This window comes from Neomonachus schauinslandi, chromosome X (genome assembly GCF_002201575.2).
Source record: "Neomonachus schauinslandi chromosome X, ASM220157v2, whole genome shotgun sequence".
NCBI classification, from domain to species: domain Eukaryota; kingdom Metazoa; phylum Chordata; class Mammalia; order Carnivora; family Phocidae; genus Neomonachus; species Neomonachus schauinslandi.
Genome location: NC_058419.1, coordinates 113,661,597 through 113,683,088, shown reverse-complemented (window position 1 = coordinate 113,683,088; position 21,492 = coordinate 113,661,597). Strand labels below are relative to the sequence as shown.

General features: G+C 44.2%; 1 protein-coding gene across 2 annotated transcripts in view; it reads left to right on the top strand.

Annotated features, from left to right (window-relative positions):
* The window catches only part of SYAP1 (synapse associated protein 1), a 30,082-nt gene extending 8,793 nt beyond the window's left edge, over window positions 1–21,289 (top strand). The window contains exons 4-9 of one of the 2 annotated variants that reach the window (XM_021680951.1): window positions 3,323–3,396; window positions 7,301–7,440; window positions 15,075–15,223; window positions 16,609–16,667; window positions 17,080–17,227; window positions 20,158–21,289. In XM_021680951.1, coding sequence (XP_021536626.1) covers window positions 3,323–3,396; window positions 7,301–7,440; window positions 15,075–15,223; window positions 16,609–16,667; window positions 17,080–17,227; window positions 20,158–20,282 — 695 coding nt within the window. In that variant the 3' untranslated portion in view covers window positions 20,283–21,289. Of the gene's footprint in view, window positions 1–3,322; window positions 3,397–7,300; window positions 7,441–15,074; window positions 15,224–16,608; window positions 16,668–17,079; window positions 17,228–20,154 lie in introns of both variants that reach the window. The other variant, XM_021680942.1, reaches the window with a different exon arrangement.
* The last annotated feature ends 203 nt before the right edge of the window (window positions 21,290–21,492 follow it).

The following is a 21,492-nucleotide window of genomic DNA, read 5'->3' as shown; positions in this document are numbered from 1 at the left end:
GAAGCAGTGCAAGTGATCCTGGCTTAGAGACTTGGGGTAGGAGTTGGTTGCAGTCTCTGAGATAGGAACTTGGAGGGAGTAGGGTGAAAGGATTGAAGGTACTCTCAGTTTTGAGGTGCCCAGGTGAGAGGAACATGTACAGAAGCAGGGAAGGGAATGCAGGTGGCATTATCAGGAAAGTGCCCTTACTCAGTTGCACTAGTCACATTTCAAGGGCCCAACAGCCGCATGGGAGCTAGCGGCTTCCATATTGGACAATGCAAACCTGGAACATTTCCATCATTGCAGAAAGTTCTTTTGGTCACCACTGGTCTAAATTAACTGAATGGGGTCCAGCAGCAGCAGTTGATTCCTATTTGAAGCATGGAGAATTCCATCTGCCAGTAGAGATTATTAGTCAAGTCATGTAAAAACCATGAGAGTAGGTGACCTCAGTGAAAAGTGTGTCAAACATGAAGAGAGCTGAGCAGAGATATAGTGTTGAGGGGAAGGGAGGAACGGGAGAAATTGACAGTTCCTGAACACCTGCTAAGTGGCGGTTACTTTATGTACAGTATCTTCTTTAGTAAAAGGAAGGATTAGCAAGGTTAAGTGATTTGCTGAAGGTTGCTCAGCTGTTAAGTGATGAAACAAACCTGCCATTTAAAAAACAGACAAACAAACACAAAACTGCCCATTTACCTGAGATAGAACAGCTAGGAGAGAGAAGCAATGGAAGCCCAGAGAGGGGAGAATTTCAAGGAGAGTGAGGTCAGCTGAGAGGTCCATTTACAAGGACCGTGACGAGAGGTACTGTGTGAGTATCCCACGTGCATTTGTTAATTTAACGCTCACAGTAACTCTCTGAAGTACTTTTCTCTCCATTTTGCAGAGAAGGAAACTCGGCCTAGAGAGAAAAGAACTAGGAAGTGTCCATGGGTTGGACAACCAGGAGGCTATTGGTTACCCTAAAAAGAGCAATTTCAGAGGAGCAGGGAGGTGGGGGGTGTCTCATCTGTACCAGTAGGTTGGGCCTTGAAAGGACCTCAATTGAGGGTAAGAAACACCAGGAGAGGCTGTTCAAGGTGAATAGACTTAAAATGGAGGCCAGAATATTAAAGTAAATAGTGTGACGGGAAAAAAAAGTTGTTGTTGTTGTTTTTAAGATTTCATTTACTTATTTGCCAGAGAGGGAGGGAGGGAGAGAGAGAGAGAGCAAGAGCACAAGCAGGGGGAGTGGCAGGTAGAGGGAGAAGCAGACTTCCCGCTGAGCAGGGAGCCCAACGTGGGGCTCTACCGCAGGACCCCGGGATCATGACCCGAGCCGAAGGCGGGTGCTTAACCAACTGAGCCACCAGGCGCCCTGGAAAAAAAGTTTTGAAAGGGCTTTACCTGATTTTTTTTAAGTATGAAAATATGTTTAGGGGTGCCTGGGTGGCTCAGTCATTAAGCGTCTGCCTTCGGCTCAGGTCATGATCCCAGGGTCCTGGGATCGAGCCCCGCATCGGGCTCCCTGCTCCGCGGGAAGCCTGCTTCTCCCTCTTCCACTCCCCCTGCTTGTGTTCCCTCTCTCGCTGTGTCTCTCTCTGTCAAATAAATAAATAAATTCTTTAAAAAAAAAAAAAGAAAATATGTTTATTTTATCTTATAGTTAACAGAATTTGGATTATAATTGCCACATTTGCTTCCCTAGGATGAGCCAAAGAATGAGCCAGGTGTCTGTCTGTCCACATGTCTATCCACACATGCACATAACTTTTCTATCAGCTGGTACACAATAGGATGTCTCTTCCATTGGACTTTTGCAACATGATAGAAAGGGAGGTTGTTTTGGCGAAAATATTAGGACCCCCCTGCATGTCTGTCTTCATGCTGACCTCCCACCTCCACAGCCTTGGCTCTGCCCTCTTGCCCTGCCCTGGTTCAGATGGTAGAGCTGCTCAGATGAGCAAAATACAGGCTTTGTCTCCACTCTTTCACACTTGCTGCTCCCTCTGAATACCCCCTACACACATCCACCACTGAATTCCTCCTAGACCAAGATCAGCTCCCAGGTCTCCGCAGAAAACCCCTGGGACTCACCTCTCAGTGGTTGCCATTTGTTTTCTGGCATTATAAGCTTGCTTGAGTTGTACTCCTCCTTTTTCTTGTGAGCCCCAAAGACAATGTGTCTTTTGTAGATCCTGGCCCTATTGTTTATTGCTGCTGATTTGCCATTTCTTTCTTCATTTGCTTTCAGTCCTGACAACCCTTTTCTCAGTTCCTAATTGCTTATCACCTTTTGTCATGAATTAAGTACAGTGACGTTTTAAAAAGAACTTTTTATTTCAATTTACAGAAATTTGCAAGTACAAAAGGAGTACTGAGAACACCCCCGACACCCTCTACCTAGATTGTTGGTTTTATTCCATCTGCCTTATCCTTTACTCTTTCTCACTCTGTGTGTCTTGTCTTTTCTGTTCCACTCAGTGTGTGTTTCCTAAGAATTAGGTATATTATCTTACACAATCCAGTTATCAGCTTTAGGAAATATAACATTGATATAATGTGCATATTCTAATTTTGTCAATTGACCCAGTAATGTCCTTTGTACATTTTCCCCCTCAATACAGCATGCAGTCTAGGGTACAGTATTGTAGCTTTTGTCATGTGTCTTAGCCTCCTTTAATCTGCAACATTTCCGTGGTCTTTGTCTTTTAGGACATTAATGTTTTGGAAGAATACTCCCCCCCTTTTCTTTTTAAGACTTTGTTTATTAGAGAGAGAGAGCACCAGCAGGGGGAGGGGCAGAGGGAGAATGAGAAGCAGACTCCCCACTGAGCAGGGAGCCCGATGTGGGGCTCTATCCCAGGACTCTGGGATCATGACTTGAGCCAAAGGCACACACTTAACCAACTGAGCCACCCAGGCGCCCCTTCCCAACTCCTTTTTTTAAATAAACCATTCCTCAGTTGGGCTTTGGCTGATATTTCCTCATGATTAGATTCAGATTATGCATTCTTGGCCAGAATACTACATAGATGATGTTGTGACCTCCTCAGGATATCACATCTGGAGGCCTACAGTGGCCATCTCTTTCTCATTAGTGATGATGATTTGGGTCACCTGGTCAAGGTGTTGTCCATTTCTCCACCATATTACTTAAGTAATTTTTTTTTACCAAATGCTTACATGCTTTAGTCATACATCACGTCTGGGAATTATGATGAATGTTCATGTTTGGAACTTGTTAGTAAATTGCTAAAATGATTATGTGGAAACTTTCTCATTCTTTCAAACCACGGATTGCAATGTAACCCTTGTAAGCTGTTTTTCTCTTTTCTTTGTTATTAAAAACCTTTAGAAGCAGCAGTACCCCCATGGGTTGATAGTAATGATGAAGAAACAATTCAACAACAAATCTTGGCCTTATCAGCTGTAAGTATCTGTGATTCCCTGTGTAGAAATACTTTCTTCCTATTGTGATTTTATCCTTAGTTTTTCTTCTATACAGTTTTTTAAATGTTTTGAGATGTTAGGACTGTACACATCAACTTTCACTGTTTTTTTCCCCCTAAGTCTCCCCCCTCCAGTTTTAACCTGCTTCTCTTTAAGTTCTTTTTTATTAATGGTAAAGTATAATCTATTACACAAAATAATTCTTTCAGCCTTAAAAGGATTCTTTTGTTACTAAGATAATCTTTGAGATATGCTATCATATAAATTTTGTAGATAGCATTCTAGTTTGTCTGAATGAAAAGATGGTATTCTAAATTTTCTCTTTAACTGTTATATATATTTGAAACTGAAATTTAAAAAAAAATATTCTGTGCTGGCCCACAAAAATTTCTCTCAAGACTTCAGAGGGAACGCAGTGATACCAGTTAACAATTGTATAGCACCTGACAGTTTCAGAAAGAACTTTCTTACGCATTATCTCCTTTGAGCTTCACGCACATCTGTGAGGTAGATAGGAGCTTTTATCGCCATATACAGGCGTGAGGATGTGACTCCCAGATGTGACCCTCACTACTTAACATGTGTTTCCACTGGGCTGTGCATTCTTAGCGGGCAGAAGCTGGCTTTGATCTCTGTCCTTAGCACCCAGGAGCCTGCCTGGCATAGGACTCAGCAAATAGGGCTTTTACTGTATCAGTGGCTTTCAAGCTTTGTTTTTAATCCACTCTTTTTTTTAGCCAAAGTCATAAATGGAACTTCAGCCTAGGAAACAGACAGAGAACTGGGCTCTTTACTTCCCTTCCATTGCCCTCCCTCAGGACATTTTAAGGTTTTTTCTTTTCCATTAGTAATTCCTTCAAAGGCCTGAGCATCCATTATGAGTTCAGTGTGAACCCCATGTATTTTGTTTACTGTGTTATGGCCAAACTTGATGCTGATGTCACATAATGCTTTTCTCCAGAAGCAAATTGGGACAGTGAGACTATCATTTGAGGGCAAATATCAGATACTCACCAGTCAAGTCCCCACAGCTCCTCTGTCCCCCAGACCTGTTCCTGTCCTCATCTTCTCCATCTCAAAATAAGATTCCAGTTATCCACCAGTTTTTTTCTAGTCACCAGCCTAGGAGTCTTCCTTCAGTCACACCCGCCCCCACCTGGGCCCACCCACATCCTGACAATGCTGTGTTCAAATACACCTCTACTCCACTTCTCCACTGCCACCACCATGGTCCTGATGCCCTCATCTGCCTCCAGCATCCCAGCTGCTGTCCCATCCTTGGCCCTTTCCCTACAAGCTCACATCAGTAGCAGCAGGGGTCCAGTTATGGTATAAATCCCTTCGTGTCACTTTCCTACATAGAGCCTTCTAATGGCATCTCATCTCCTGCAGGTAAAGATCTAAACTCCCTCTCCTGGCTTCTAAGGCCCTTGGCTTGGCTCTCTTCCCTTGGGCCGCACTGCCCTGCCTCCCAGCACTCTAGCCACTGTTTCTTTCTGATGAACAAGCAAGCCGAGCTTTGTCCTGCTTTAGTGCCTTGTGATTGCTGTCCCCTCTTCCTGGAACCCCAGCCTACACCATTCCATAAGATCGCATCTCAAATGTCACCTCCTCCCTAACCATCCTTTCAGCCCTCCACCAGTTACCCCATCTCATAGCCTTAGCAATCTAAGCCTGTGTCTGTCTCTTCCCACGCTCCCACCCCATAACTGGAATAGAAACGCCGTGAAGGCTGGGACCCCATCTGTGCTGTGCCCTGCTGAGCAGGTGACACAGTGCCTGGAGCACAACAGGTGCTGACTGGGTAATGCACACACACGCCTACAAGAGAGCACCGCTGATTTTAGCGTGGCACAGAGGCTTTGAATGAACTTCAGTACATCCTTTATAGTGGCTCCTGAATTTGTTAAGATAGACTAAATTGCTATAATAGAGAAATCCAAAAATACAGAAGGTTAAATAAGCTGTGACTCTGTTTCCCTCCCTCCTTCTCCCTCACATGAGAGTCCAGAGATAGATGGTCCACGTAGGTGTGCTTTGCCTGTGAAGTCATCTACAGACCCAAGTATTTCCTGTCTTAATCCTTTCCTATGCCAGCCTCTAGGGTGTTATCTGCCTTCTCTGTGCGGAAGGCAGCTCCTGTGACCATGGCTGTGTTCCAGCCCATGGGAATTGGGGAAGAGGTGGGTGGGCATGCCAGACTGTTTGAAAGATGAGACTCAGAAATTGTACCTATCACTCAGGGCTACATCCCTTTGGCAACCTGGATGCATGGTCACTCCTAGATGCCAGGGAGCCTGGGAAATCCGGTCTCTGGCTGGGTGGCCACATGCCCAGCAGGAGCTCAAGAGTTTTGTGATCCTTTTTTTTTTTTTTTTTTTTTAAGATTTTATTTATGTATTTGACAGAGGGAAACACAGTGAGAGAGGGAACACAGCAGGGGGAGTGGGAGAGGGAGAAGCAGGCTTCCCACGGAGCAGAGAGCCCGATGCGGGGCTCAATCCCAGGACCCTGGGATCATGACCTGAGCCGAAGGCAGACGCTTAATGACTGAGCCACCCAGGTGCCCCCTAAGAGTTGTGATCCTAAAAGGAAGGAAGGGATACTGGGAGATAATTAGCAGTCTCTGCCAGAGTTGCCTTACATTCTCTGACTTGCCAAGCACTAGTTGGGACAATTCAGAGCCTGCAGCAGAGTAACCCTTTAAGCTCCTTATGTTGGGGCACCCCTTATGGCATAATGCTATCATTAGGTAGTTATGAGAACTCAATTCAGCAAACTGTGTTTAGAACCTCCTCTGGGCCAACCTTGTCCCAGGACTGGAAGTAGATGAGACATGCCCTCCAAGAGCCTGAAGGCTTACTGGACATCTGCTAGATGAGTACACACAGCGTCACTCCCTGTGATTAGCACTGTAATGCAGGATGGTAACGAAGCACTGAGGAGAGGGGCATCTCACTGGTTTTGGAGAGGGGAGGGAATGATCTCAGGGAAGCTTCCCAGAACTGATGACATTGGAACTGTTATTGAATCTTGGGAGGAGGGTGTGTGGATGTTTGGCGGATGCAGGGCAGGGTTTGAGGTTCAGATAGGGAGTGTTGTAAGCATTTGGGTATGACTGGACTGTAGGATGCAGGTGGAGGTGTGGATAGGAAGCCAGGTCATGAAGACCTTTTTATACCTTTCTGATAAGTTTGGGTTTCATCTTAAAGGCAACAAAGGAGTCACTGAAGGATTTTAGTGGTAGGTAAAACACATGTTTTTCTTGGGCAGGGTAGAAAGTGGGTTGCTCTGGGTAAGAAAAATGGGACTGGAGACAGCTACCCCTTCAGCGGCTGCTATAGCGATCCAGGTGAAACTTGATGGGGCAATTTTAGGCTTTGCAATTTTTAGGCTAGAAGGTAAAATAACTAAAATCCATTTAGGTTCAGATTTGTTCTTGCCTTAATGTAGGAATTCTCCAAAACCAAAAATACTGTTAAAATCTAACACGGGCAAGATGAGGTGAAACTGACCGGTGCTGTTAGTAGCCAGCTTCTAAGATTTAAGTAGCCAATTTTCTAAGATTATTCTACACTAGTTTTCATATACCTAAAGGTGCTCACGGAAACAAACGTGTTCATACAATTTCAAACTCTAACTTCAACTAATTGCACGACTGAATTTCCTGGCCTCCCATGAGGCTCTCTTCAGTTGAGACTGTTAAATATATGACAGGATCGGTCATTCTCCACTCTCTTAAGTAGACAGGTTAGTAGATTCCTCAATGGACTTTGTGGCTGAAATCTTTAGGAGAATTCAGTATCTGTCAAATCAGTGATGCATTGTTACATATTAATTGCATCCTATGGTTTCCCCCATGTTTTTCCCCTTTTCATCGAAGGACAAGAGGAATTTCCTTCGTGACCCTCCAGCTGGAGTGCAGTTTAATTTTGACTTTGACCAGATGTATCCCGTCGCCCTGGTCATGCTTCAAGAGGACGAGCTGCTGAGTAGGATGAGATTCGCCCTTGTTCCTAAACTGTAAGCAGTGTGTTCCTGAGCCAGAGTAGCACTGTGCACAGTATCAGGGAAAAGTTGTGGAATGGTTTCCTACTCTCTCTCCATGAGAACAGGCTCTGTGGCCCTTTAGCTCGCTCACTCGCTCACTCGCTCACTTGCTGTCTCTCTGTCTCTCTCTCTCTCTCTCTCACACACACACACACACAGAGCCATAGAATCAAAACTGAGAGTGGACTTCACAGGAAATTTAGGGGGAGATAAGATACGCTCTTTTATCCCCAGTCCCCAGTTAGAAGCTAGAACATAGTTTCCTACAGAAACAACCAAAGTGCTCGTGTCTTCCAAATAAAATTAAGGTCTCCAAGGCTCATCAGGACCTGGCCCACTGCCTTTTTCCACTCAGGCTCTGCTCCCTGGCAGCAGTGTTCTCGTTCTCTTTCCCACCCGAGGTTTTTCCTCTGCCCAAAGGCCCTCTTTTCCTCCGAAAGTCCCTGCTTGTCCTTTGAGCTCCAGTGCAAGCATAATGTCTTCAGGGATACAACCCTGACAGGTATCATCAGGGCCCCCCCCCCCCACAGAGGATCCCCTTCCCATCCCCTCTGCCACCATGGGCTCTTACCTTTTATTTTTTTTATTTTTATTTTTTTTTTAAAAGATTTTATTTTTTTGACAGAGGGAGGGACAGCTAGAGAGGGAACACAAGCAGAGGGAGTGGGAGAGGGAGAAGCAAGCCTCCCGCCGAGCAGGGAGCCCGATGCGGGGCTCGATCCCAGGACCCTGGGACCATGACCTGAGCCGAAGGCAGACGCTTAACGACTGAGCCACCCAGGCACCCCTCTTACTCACCTTTTAAATTCCAATTCCTTGTTTTTAATCTGCTGCATTTTTGGTCCACAAGTCCTCTCTGAGTGTTCCTTTTTTATAGTACTCTATTCTTTTTATTTTTTCAATTTTTAAAAAGATTTTTTTTTATTTATTTAGGGAGCACGAGCAGGGGGTGGGGCTCAGTGAGGGGGAAGAGAGAAAATCCCAAGCCGACTCCATGCTGAGCAGGGAGTCCGACACAGGGCTCGATCCCATGACCCTGAGATCACAGCCCGAGCCCAAATCAAGACTCCGCTGCTCAACCGACTGAGCCACCCTGGTGCCCCAGCACCCTCTTCTTTTTAGATGGGTGCAGTATCTTCCTGTTCTTGAGAACATGAACTATAGTTTTCTTGAAATACTCTTTTGTCCCAGTGCTTTTCTCTGAACCTTTGTGTTTGTCTTGGGCGCTGTCATTCATGGTGCGGGTTTTCCTTGCCCATCCTTTGAATCTGAAGGCACCACGCTGAAGGAGCACTTCGAGCTGTGTGTCCGTGCGGGCCTTTTGGACAGGGAGGCTCAGCGGCCAAGGGCTGGGTGGCTTCCTGAGAGGAGGACTCCCCTCCCGCCTGAGCCTGAGTGTGGAGTGGCTTGGCTTGGAGTGGACTGTCGCTCCCCGCTGCATGGGAGCGCAGGCCCTGGCTGGCAGGGGCAGCGCAGGAGTCACGGCAGCGGGCCGCTCCTGGGGGGGCCTTGCCACCACTGCTCCTGTCCTGAGCCCAGCCTGCACCAGCCTTCAGAGACGCCTGCTGCCTCATGTCCCCGGGTCTTTGCGAGCAGATGCCCGGCGGACAGGCCTGTTCTCACGGCCTGTCCCCTCCTGCGTGCGGCTCGATGCAGTACTCGCTGGTCTGCAGGGTAGATTGCGCTTTGCCCGTCACCTTTCCAGCTTCTACTGTGGTTTTCTCACCAGCTCTCTTTGTCATGTGGATTTTATCTACTGAATGCCTTTTCTGTTAGTTTACAAGTGTTTTCAGAGGGAGCACAAATAAATACGTGTTCATTGTGCTATGTTTAGCTGGCCAAAGAGGGTTTTGTTTTGTTTTGTTGTTAAGATTTTATTTATTTATTTGACAGAGAGAGAGAGAACACAAGTAGGCAAAGCGGCAGGCAGAGGCAGAGGGAAAAGCAGAGTCCCCACTGAGCAGGGAGCCCGATGCAGGGCTCGATCCCAGGACCCTGGGACCATGACCTGAGCCGAAGGCAGACGCTTAACCGACTGAGCCACCCAGCGCCCCCAAACAGGAGTTTTAACATATATTTGCTAGCCCTTTGGTTCACATGGAAGCCAAGTTCTTCTGTTTGTGAGAGAAGAACAAGTGTTCTTGTGGACTTGGAACAGCAGTTATATCGAACCTTTCACTTACGTTTACTTTGTAGTGAAACTCTTCATAATTATCAATGTGTTGGTGGTGAATTTTTGTAGCCTTCCCCTCCCTTTCTAAAAAGAAGAGTATGTGTTATATGGCTAAAATCTCATTACAAATCTAATTCTTAGATTGTGTTTAAAGTAGCTAGTTTTGGGGCACCTGGCTGGCATGACTCTTGATCTCAGAGTCATGAGTTCGAGCCCCACATTGGGGGTAGAGATTAAACTAAATAAATAAAGTAGCTGTTATTAGTGAAGGGTATCAAAAAATTATTATCTGATCTATTCTTTACTATTTTGCTCACAAAACCCTGAGAGTTGCCTTTTGAACAGTTCATGTGTATATATATCTGTTGGGCACTCTTTCATCTCAGAATCTGAGGTTATACAACTGCCTCCTCCTGAGAGAAACGTAGCAAAGCTCTGGAATTCAGGTGGACTTTGCACCTAAAGTCTCCATCAACTTGGAGACCATTTGGATCACCACGGGCCACACGGTGGGCTCCCTGCCAGCACTCTGGGGGACTGTCCAGAGGCCCAGGGGTGCTGGAGTGTGTGGCCTGGGGTACTCACGGGAGGCATGTAGCCAGCTTTGGTTCCATAGCTTTGCTTGTTGACAATTCTGGACTCCCTCTTACTGCTGAGAGTAATTTTAGAGTTTTTAAAAGATTTGGAGAGTTGGTATTTGGCAAAGAGTATTTCTAGTTTGTTGCTGGCTAGGTAAATGGTCTATTGAGTAATATAATTCCAGTTTCCTATTGTTAATTCTGTTAGGGATGATTTTAGAAATTAGGGTTACCACTTTTTATAAGTCTTTATCTGTTAGAAATGCATACTGAAATATTTGTGGATGAAAGGCTGTAATATCTGGCATTGCCATAAAATATTCCATCCCACACCCAGAGAAAGGCATGTGTGCAGGGGAGAGGAGCATAGATAAAACATGATTGGCAAAATACTGGTGATTGTTGGCTAGGTCCCGGGTACATTGGGGCTTCTTTGTCCTAGTCGCTCCACTTTTGTTTTTGTTGAAACTTCCATAATAAAACAAATGAGCCATCATCACACACAAATCCAGGACTTCTGGACTTTCCTTTCTGGCATGCAGAAGTGCAACTTTGATCATTTGAGACACTTTTTGTAAACAGAAGCCATCATTAGCCAGGAACAATTTAGAAAATCAATCAAAACAAACACTTGCTCTGTATTTCAAAATACCTTCTAGTGGTGAACACTTCCCTGCAACAGCAGTGCTGGCATGAGCCAGGACTCTTGCATCACAAACACCCTCTGAGGCCTTCACTCTGACGACAGTAGAAAAATCGCAAGTCCCTTCCAGCCTGGAACTGACCTATGCCCATTGTTTCTCAGAGGGTGTTTACAGCATTCTAATGCCTTAAAATAGTCCATGAAAGCATAAGTGGTAAGATAGACATTTGGGAGTTGCTATGTTTCATGGTTTTCTTTATCATAGGGCTTCTCAGAATCTTTTTTTTCTTTTTTTAAGATTTTATTTATTAGAGAGAGTGTGCACGAGCAGGGGAGAGGGGCAGAGGGAGAGGGAGAAGCAGACTCCCCACTGAGCAGGGAGCGCGATGCGGGGCTCCATCCCAGGACCCTGAGATCATGACCTGAGCCGAAGGCAGGCACTTAAGCTGACTGAGCCACCCAGGTGCCCCTCTCAGAATCTTTATTATGTCATGCGCATTGTGATTCTGTCCAGAGTGTAACAGAATATTTCTCTAGTGTGCCTCTGTGACCACTTTCTCTTACATCAAGAGGGAGAGACTCTGGGAAAGGAAATAGTCCAGATGTTTGTTTCTATTAAGAGAGCAAACATTGCCCATAATCTGCTGTAGATTGGTGGTACACCTGTTTCATTTTGGATATTTCATAGAGCTCAGAATTAAGTGACTTTGAAAACATTCAGGCAGCTCACTACCTCATGGGAAGTTAAGCTCACTTCTAACTGTGATGTTAACAGTGTAAGATTCTTGAACTTAGCCAGGTAAAGAGCCCCAGTTCTTTTTTTTTGTTCCCTGGGGTATCTTCATCTCTATACCCCCTCACCATCCAGGTGCTTAACCTCCAAAAGTGAGTTCTCCGAAGTGAATATAAAGTGTTGTCTAATTACAGAAGAGCACACTACAGGTATTTATTGTATTGCTTTTTAAAGATTTATTTATTTTACTTATTGACAGGGTTGGGGGGTGGAGAATCCTGAAGCAGCCTCCCTGCTGAGCGGGGAGCCTGACACAGGGCTCGATCCCGTGACCCCGAGATCATGACCTGAGCTGAAACCAAAAGTCAGCCACTTAACCGACTGAGCCACCCAGGTGCTCCTTGTGTTGCTTTTTAATGCTGCCTAAGATTTTGTTAGCTTTTCTAGTGGCCGCAGCATAGTCTTGTTTGCTCAGGTAAACTTGTGGTTGACTGTAATACGTCACGAACTGCTGTTAAGCCAGGCCTCCCTCCTGCTGAACTATTTCCAAGAGATGTTACAAAGAAAAGAGAATCGTGAGACCACATGAGTTTGGGAAATGCTACTTGTCATTTACTTGGCATAGTAAGAATTTAACAAGTAAGAGGTCATTATTCCTGTGACCATCTGTGTTGGCAGATAACTTGGTTTATTCGTCCCTGAATCACCTGGATAGGGCCTGATGCATGTGGCACTCGGTAAATATTGGTGGAATTAATGAAAGAAAAGATGGGCTGCATCTAGCAGCATGTCATCTTGTTACCTAGCCTAGCCTGTGTAGATAATCTTGTATTTTGCCTCTGTTGCTTAAAAAAGCCAGCCTCTGTTGGGGCACTTAGGTGGTTCAGTTGGTTAAGCGTCCGTCTCTTGATTTTGGCTCAGGTCATGATCTCAGGGTCATGATTGTAAGATTGTTAAGGTTGTAAGATTGAGTCCCACGTTGGGCTCCACGGTGGGTGTGAAACCTGCTTAGGATTCTCTCTCCCTCCCCCACTCCCTCTCTTAAAAAAGAAAAGAAAAAGGCTAGCCTCTGTCACTCAAAAAGCTAGTCTGCTGGCCCAGCTTCACCATTCACAGATGTGACAACTATGTGTTCTTATGTCTTACCTAAGGCAAGTACCGTCTTCATCCATAAGCCTGCATCTCAGAATTTTCTCTTAGTTCTCATTGATTTTCTTCTACTCCTTCAAAATCTTTTTCAGTCATGCTATCTTCCTCAAGTTTCTCACCATTCTAAGACCCTGCATCCCTTCAAGTAAACCAGGGGGTAGAGAGGCATTCTGCTACCCTTTTGTCACTTCTACTAGCAAAATGTTTTGGGAACACAAAATGAGTGACTCCTGCAGGCAAAAAAAAAGCCCTGCACATACTGCACAGGTCACCAAAGAGACGCAGAGAGATGCAGAGAGAGAGGGAACACAAGCAGGGGGAGTGGGAGAGGGAGAAGCAGGCTTCCCGGGGAGCAAGGAGCCCGATGCGGGGCTCGATCCCAGGACCCTGGGGCCATGACCCAAGCCAAAGGCAGACGCTTAACGACTGAGCCACCCAGGCACCCCAGGGGTGAACATTTTATGTTTTTTGAGTTTTGTTTTGCCTTCCACCCTCAAGATTTTATTTAATTGCTCTGAGGTAAGCATAGTCATCAATGTTGTTTTTTACTTTTAAACAATCACACCTTTATATAGAAAGGTTGGAGGTATCGCATAAAAACTTCTCTTTCCACTCATTTGAGACCTGATGCTCCATCAGTCCTGACTGCTTTAGTGTGTATTTCCTACAAACAGGCTTTTCCTACATAACCATCCAAATCAGGAAACGGTCATTTATGCGTTATTGCCATCTGATTCTCAGACCCCATTCAAGTTTTATCATTTGTCCCAGTGTCCTCTTTAGCAAAAGGATCCAGTACAGACTCACATGTTGCATTTAGTTTTCATGTCTAATCAGTCTCCTTCAGTCTGTTGCATCCTGTCAGGTGGTACACACTGCCACTTTGTCCCGTTACTGTCCACACTTTGGTCACTTCACTTGATGAAGGTGGTTTCTGCCAGACTTCTTGCTGTAAAGTTACTTCTTTCCTCTTTGAAATTAGTAAGTATTTTCTGGAGAGGTACTTTGTAAAAATATTCCATTCCTTATCAGACTCTGAACGTATTCATGTATTTATTTATATCGGTATAGACTCATGGTTCTGTTTTATGCAATGGTTATAATCCATTGCTGTCGTTACGTACTTTGATGCTCAAAATATCACCAACTTGGCCAGTGGGAGCCCATTCCAAGTTGGCTTCTGTGTCTTTTTGACTCATTCTCATCATTCTTTAAGTGCTTCCTTGCTTTCTGGTATGGGGTAGTCCAGGCTCATCTTGTTCTCTCCTTTGTAACCCTGGAATTGGCTACTTACCCAAAGAGATCTGGTTCATTTTAGTGGAAAATGGTGTACAGACACCAAGATCTGAGCACTAGTCATGTTCATTGCTATTGGGGTATCACTACTCCTTGGTCCGCTCAGCAGACAGAGCTAGGGAATATTTGTGTGCTCGTGTATATACACATACACTCATTTGCATCTGTATTGGATGAAAACCATGTATTCATGGTGCTACCTCACCACACGGATCATTCTAGAATTTTCCCTTTCAATGTTTGTAACTCCCTTCTCTGACCATGAGAAACTTGGTTTGCACTGTCCTTAATATTTCTATTTAATTGATCAACCCCCTGCATGTAACCAGTCTTCCATTTTTGCCAGCACCCCCTCCCCTGCTCAGACACCCTCCTCTCCCAGCTCAGGCTGTCATTCATTCCAGGCCACCCCCATGTGGACACTCACCTTACCCAGCTTGGTCACCAGCACCCCCTGCTAGGTGATTCTCATATGCAGACAAGTTTGAGGACCACTGAGGGTTCACGGCTTGGACTGCACTTTAGTCTTCTTATCAGTCATCTCCCACCTCCCTGCTAACTCTTACTGATTGCTAGTTATTTGCATGCTGCCAGACATTTCCTTTCGTAAGGAACAACACCCACAGTCCTTTTCTTGTCACTGCTTGAAAGCTCTTAATTATTCGGTAAACAGCAAATACAGTGCAGTCCTGGCTGCGTTTGCAGCCTCCCGGGTTGGTGTGCCGGTCTCACAACAGTGCCTCTTTCCTCTGCTGAGGGCAGTGTTGGTGTCATTAAAATACCAAGAAATGCAGAGGTTTCATTGGTGTTCTGTAAGTTGTCTTTTGCCGCTATGGAGAAAATAGCTATTATTTTTGTCCTTTCCCGCAGCTTCCAGTTCAAAAGCAAGTGAGAGTCTCCTTTGAGCCTCACTCAGATTTGAAAATACCCCTAAAAAAATCATCTCTTCCCGCCTCCACTAAAACAAATAACCCCCCGCATGCATGTGTGTGTGTTGCATGCATTCTCAAGTGTGTTGTTGTCTGTCCTGAAAAGCGTGAAGGAAGACGTGTTTTGGAGGAACTACTTTTACCGCGTCTCCCTGATTAAGCAGTCAGCCCAGCTCACAGCCCTGGCCGCCCAGCAGCAGGCCTCCGGGAAGGAGGAGAAGAGCCATGGCACTGAGGAGGACCTGCCACTGGCAGGTATGTTCAGAGAAGATTTCACTGTGTGTAAAAAAAAAAAAAAAAAGAGTTACTTTAAAAATATTCTTATAGACTCTCATGAGTTTGTCATCTTTTATGTACCAAAAATGTCACTGTCATCTTCTGGAAAACTCTTTCCTTTCCAGAGGAATATTCATTCTCATTGCCCTCTCTCTGACCCTGCTCACACATCTTCCCCAAGCTTTGCTCTCCTTTGCTTTCTTTTTCTCGTTCTTCAGGGTTTTTACTTCCTTTTTATTTCTCCCTTGGTCACTAGTCATTTTCCCATCTCTTTCCTTGCCCTTTACAATTTTATACCTTCTTTCCTCTACCAATTCAGTCCACCGCTTTTCTTTGTTTCTCTGCCTTCCATTCAAGCCGATGCTCCCCTAGTACTCTGTAGAGCAGAACTGAGCTCCATTCCACTCCAAGTTACCAGTGTCTAGCCCAGACCTAGGCACCATTATGGTGCACATTGGACTCTTACTGTGACAGTTGACCCCTGGTTGTTGGGGAAGTGTTTTATAATACCAGCAACAATTTAAGATTCTGTAATAGTAATTAAAATCAGAAAGGTATTAAAAAAATAAGAAGAAAGGTATTTTGTGTCATATTTTTAACGTTTCATGAACACCTGTGTGCAGGTACTGATTACAACTAGAGACTTAACCTGTTCGTGGAATTTTAAATAATTATGCATCATGTATCCTAAGGCACAGCTTGTACAGACCACCAGAAGAGAACCTGACACTGCATTTAGGGTCAGGGAAATGTAAAGAAGTTGCTCTACACAGTAAAAATTGGCATTTTGCATATAGATGTTAAAAAGAATCCCAATTGTCTATTATTCTTTACTATTTGTTTTCATTTATTTTATTAGAAAATGCCGTTTTACCAAATACTGCCTGTATTACAAAATGGGCTTAAGACAGGATAGTAAGGTTCATAGTAAGACTAGTAAGGTTCATAAGAAAGAAAATGCGGCCCAGGAGAAAGAGGGGAAGCTGTGACTGAGCATTGCACTTTGCTTTGTGCTTCCTAGCATTCGTGACAAATGGAAAATTTGATAAATAACTGAATTCTCAATATCCTAAAAGAAGGAGCAGATCTATTCCTGAATTTGATTTCAGCTAACACTGAGGTCAGAAATTATTTCCTGCTTGGAAATCTTATATGAAGGGCATCAAATATGATGACATAAAAAAAAAAAATTCCCAGAAGAAGTTGAAATGGTCTCACCTAGCTATTTCTTGAAAGCATAACATAAAAGCTCATTTCTGAAAATTATTTAGTATCATCGTACTTGTGGATATTTTAGTTGTTACTATAATGTGTATTCAGAATTGAATCAAGCAATTTTTGTCTCTTTTATTCTCACTTCTTAGAGGCAGTACGGCCCAAAACGCCACCTGTCGTAATCAAATCTCAGCTTAAAACTCAAGAGGTAATACAGTTTTACATTGTACCTAGTAGTTGATGTCTGGAAATGAAGTAACTCTGTGTTAACTATCTCAGATCCCATTTGAAACTGCTTATGAATATGGGTCTTACCTGTTTTGAACAAGAGGGGTCCAGCACTTGCACAGTTAGGGACCTGTAGCAGAGACATGAGGCAATTCCCTGGTATCAGTCATCTTAGATGTGCTCCCGGGAATTAGACTGAATGACTGGAGTGACCCAAACTGTGAGAGAGCATAGTGGATTCAGGTGGTAGCTCATCTGGTTCCCAAGCAGCCGCACAGGTTAGAAGGCTGAAGAGCAGTGAGCATCTGACTAGCAGAGGAAGGAGACGAAAGGGACGCTTTTTCTAATGCCACTTAGAAAACCATTCCCAGAGCTCCTTTGTTGCATTTCAGGATGAAGAGGAGATTTCGACCAGCCCAGGGGTTTCTGAGTTTGTCAGTGATGCCTTTGATGCCTGTAACTTAAATCAGGAGGATCTGAGGAAGGAAATGGAGCAACTGGTTCTTGACAAAAAGGAGGAGGAGACAGCCATTCTAGAAGGTACCAGACAAACAAAATAGCTGTGCTCTTTTCCGATTCCGAAGTTGATTATAGAAAATGTCATTCTGAAGCAGACATACAAACATACTGTAACTTTTGTGTCAGAATCGCTTCTCTGTTCCCCATTAGAAGGTAGATTCTAGCACACATGACCAGACCTTATATCCCTCTGCCTTAAGCATGCACAGGAGTGTAGAGAGGAGAAACAGCCCAGAGAGGATAAGTGATTGGTCCAAGGCACCTCAGCCCCAAGAACATGTGGCCAACAACAGGCGACAAAGAGTGCACACCCTTTCACTTAGAGACACCATCCTCCAGCCTTCTACTTGGGTTTATACTTTTTTTTTTTTTAAGATTTTTATTTATTTATTTGAGAGAGAGAGAGAATGAGAGAGAGCACATGAGAGGGGGGAGGGTCAGAGGGAGAAGCAGACTCCCCGCCGAGCAGGGAGCCCGATGCGGGACTTGATCCCGGGACTCCAGGATCATGACCCGAGCCGAAGGCAGTCGCTTAACCAACTGAGCCACCCAGGTGCCCCTACTTTTTTTTTTTTTTTAAGATTTTATTATTTGAGAGAGAGAGCAGGCATGTGCCCATGAGCAGGGAGAAGGGCAGAGGGAGAAGCAGGCTCCCCGATGAGTAGGAAGCCCGACATGGGGCTTGATTCCAGGACCCTGAGGTCATGATCTGAGTCAAAGGCAGACGCTTAACCGACTGAGCCATCCAGGAGCCCCTCGGCTTTATACTTCTATGTAGAAGATTCTTTTTCCTGCTGCTGTGTGCCACAAGAGCATTGCTTCTGGGAAGGAGCATGCTGCCTTTAAAAAAATAATAATTTAGAGACAAATACAAGTGGGGTTGGGGTCGGCTGCTTTCTTTGGCACATCAGGACAAATGACTGGCTTTCTACTAGATGAAAAGCAAAGGCTCGGGTTAATCATCATCAAATGAAGAGTGTTTCGTGAAGCCTTCTGAGACCCCTCCCACCCCCATCTGTTTCTCATGCAGATGGCTGCTGGCCACTGCGGAAGGGCACTGGGCAAGAGCCCCGGGTGTTGGAGGTGATAGCTAGAGCAGACTGTGTGCTGGTTCCCTTTTTGCTGGTGATGACTAGTAGTACGGGCCCCACAGGAAACTGGAAGTGGCCCTGAGGCAGGAGTCATAAGGTGCTGGCTGGATGCTCTGGGCAAGCTGTTCTTTCATTGAATTGCTGCCCGAGTTATAATTTGGACCACATAATATTCTTTTATATATTCATTGTCTTGGCCCCCCAGCTAAAGTGTAAGTTCCTCAAGGGCAGTTACACCTTGTTTTTGTTACCCCACAGTACCTGACACGGGGTCTGGCACCCAGCCCCTAATAAATATTTGTGACATTGGTGGTTTGCCATGCAACACACCGTGTCCTTTCCCTTGAGTCTAAGTTTACTACTAAGTTTAAGGTATGTATGTATTTATTTATTTATTTTTAAAGATTTTATTTATTTATTTGTCAGAGAAGGAGCGCAAGCAGAGGGAGCAGCAGTCAGAGCAGGCAGAGGGAGAAGCAGACTCCCTGCTGAGCAGGGAGCCCGACGTGGGACTCGATCCCAGGACCCTGGGATCATGACCTACGCCGAAGGCAGACACTTAATGACTGAGCCACCCAGGCGTCCCAAGGTTTGTTTTTAACCAACTGAGCCACCCAGGCGCCCCCCAAGGTTTGTTTTTAAAAGAAGAAAATAGAAGGATGCCTGGGTGGCTCAGTCGTTAAGCATCTGTCTTCGGCTCAGGTCATGATCCCAGGGTCCTGGGATCAAGTCCCGCATCAGGCTCCCTGCTCGGCAGGAAGTCTCTTCTCCCTCTGCCTGCCGCATCCCCTGCTTGTGCTCTCTCTCATAAATAAATAAAATCTTTAAAAAAAAAAAAAAAAGAAGAAGAAGAAAATGGAGGCGCTCGCTTGCTCAGTCAGTGGAGTATGTGACTCTTGATCTCAGGGTTGTGAGTTCGAGCCCCACATTGGGCATAAAGATTACTTAAAATCTTAAAAAAAAAAAAAAGATGAAAATAAATTTTAGCTTTATTTTTTAAATAGCTGGTTTTTTCTATTTCATAACACCACATAACAGTTGTCTTATCGTCTACATACATATATGTACACATACACATCACACACTCACACACACACACACACACACACACACATTGAGGTTCTAAGTGGAAAGTTGCAGTTCTGAATCAGCACAGAAGAGGAACGTTAGAGCTTAGATGGAGCCCAGTGTGAGGGGCCAGGCTTCATCAAGAGACCTCCTGACTTCAGGTTCTGGTATCCATTGCCATTCTAGGAAAACTACTGCTAAAGTGCTTACGCACAGACTGTGAAGCCTGCAGATCTGGCTCCATCTGGATGCCTGGTGCTATCAAGCTTTGTGTTCTTGGGCAAGTCACTTAACCTCTCTAAGCCTCTGTTTTCCATCCTAAAAAATGTGCAGCAGTGTATCTAGTCCCTGGATTGTTCTAAGGATGGAAAAAAAAGGGGGCGGGGGAGTGATATGTAGAAAGAAGTTAGCACAGTCCCAGCTCAGTGATTGCTCAAGAAATGTTAGCTGTTTTTTTCTACCACTGTCATCCTTAATAGTGGTAAAAATTAATTTGCAACCAAATATTAATTATCAACTATCCATTTAAATACAAGGAAAAGCAGAGGTTTTAGAAAGCAAAATAACACCCAAACATATAGCACTTAACCGATTTATCTTTCTAATCATATTTCCCTTCGGTTACTGTTAAAATTTGGTCAGTTTTTCTGAGCACACATGGCGAGGAAGCTCGAGATGTTAAAAATTACCATGGCTAGGACTTCCACAGGGAATTATACTTGACCGAGTTGTTAAAACCAGCATTGTGAATTCAGAGAGAATCTTTTCCTTCTCATTTGTTTCTTTCAGAAGATTCTGCAGATTGGGAAAAAGAACTACAACAGGAACTTCAGGAATATGAAGTGGTGACAGAATCAGAGAAACGAGATGAAAACTGGGATAAGGAAATAGAGAAAATGCTTCAGGAGGAAAATTAGCTCTTTCCTGAAATAAAAGAATAATGCTTAACATTCTGTAACTGACATTAAATTCTAGATGATGACACTCGCTGAATCAGAATGCAAAAAAGATTGGTATAACTACGAAATTCAAGATTATTCTTTTTTCAAGCTGAAATTTGCCTTTTTTGCGTTTATAAAAAGTATATAGAACAGTTATTCTAATAATCAAAAAGGGATGTTTTATGTAATATTTCTTTAATATAAATCTAGAGATATTCATGTAGTTACTATGGATATCTTTGCCACAGAAATGCAAGTAAAATTTTAGAGTTCTGTTTTCCATGAGGTCAGAATTATAATTTATTCTTCAATTGTTTTTTCCTAAACATTTGTACTTCTTGTTGCATTTTCACTGATACATGTATTTGTTGAAGTACTTACGTAATGGATTGATAACTATCAAAATGACCAAATTGTACCAAAGAACTTAAGAAGAAGCACTTTCAAGACTATTTTCTTGGTAGGTATTTTCTAAAATTCCCTCTAGAAGCCAAAAGGTAAGATAATTATGTTGATTTTCATAGTGTAAACATCACACAATTTGACATTGAGAAATACTGTGCAGAAACATTTGTTTTTTTCTGGGGCCTTTTCTTTCTTGTGTTGTTGTTTGTTTGTTTCTTTGTTTTTTTAACTATACCACGTTTAGTATCGTTGCTTTCCTAAATTCCACATCACAGTTTTTGTAGAAAGCGGGGTCTTTTGTCCTTTTTATATTAATGACCTTCATAAGCCCATTCACCTTACAGTCTCTTGTTTTTGTTTAAATCATCATCACATATAAATGTTTCAGTTTTGTTTGTTTGTCTTAGTTAAACTGTCAGTCCTTATAAAATTGTGTTCCTCTAAGTACAACTTGTGGAACTTCACTGCTCAATCCTGCTTGTATTCTGCTACACCAGCAGGCCCATGCTCATAGAATATGGTATTTTTTTTTTTTTAAGATTTTATTTATTTATTTGACAGAGAGAGACACAGTGAGAGCGGGAACACAGCAGGGGGAGTGGGAGAGGGAGAAGCAGGCCTCCCGCCGAGCAGGGAGCCCGATGTGGGGCTGGATCCCAGGACCCTGGGATCATGACCTGAGCCGAAGGCAGAGGCTTAACGACTGAGCCACCCAGGCGCCCCAGGATATGGTATTTTGAAAGAACAAGGTGGCTTAATGTCAGAACACTTCCGAGGCATT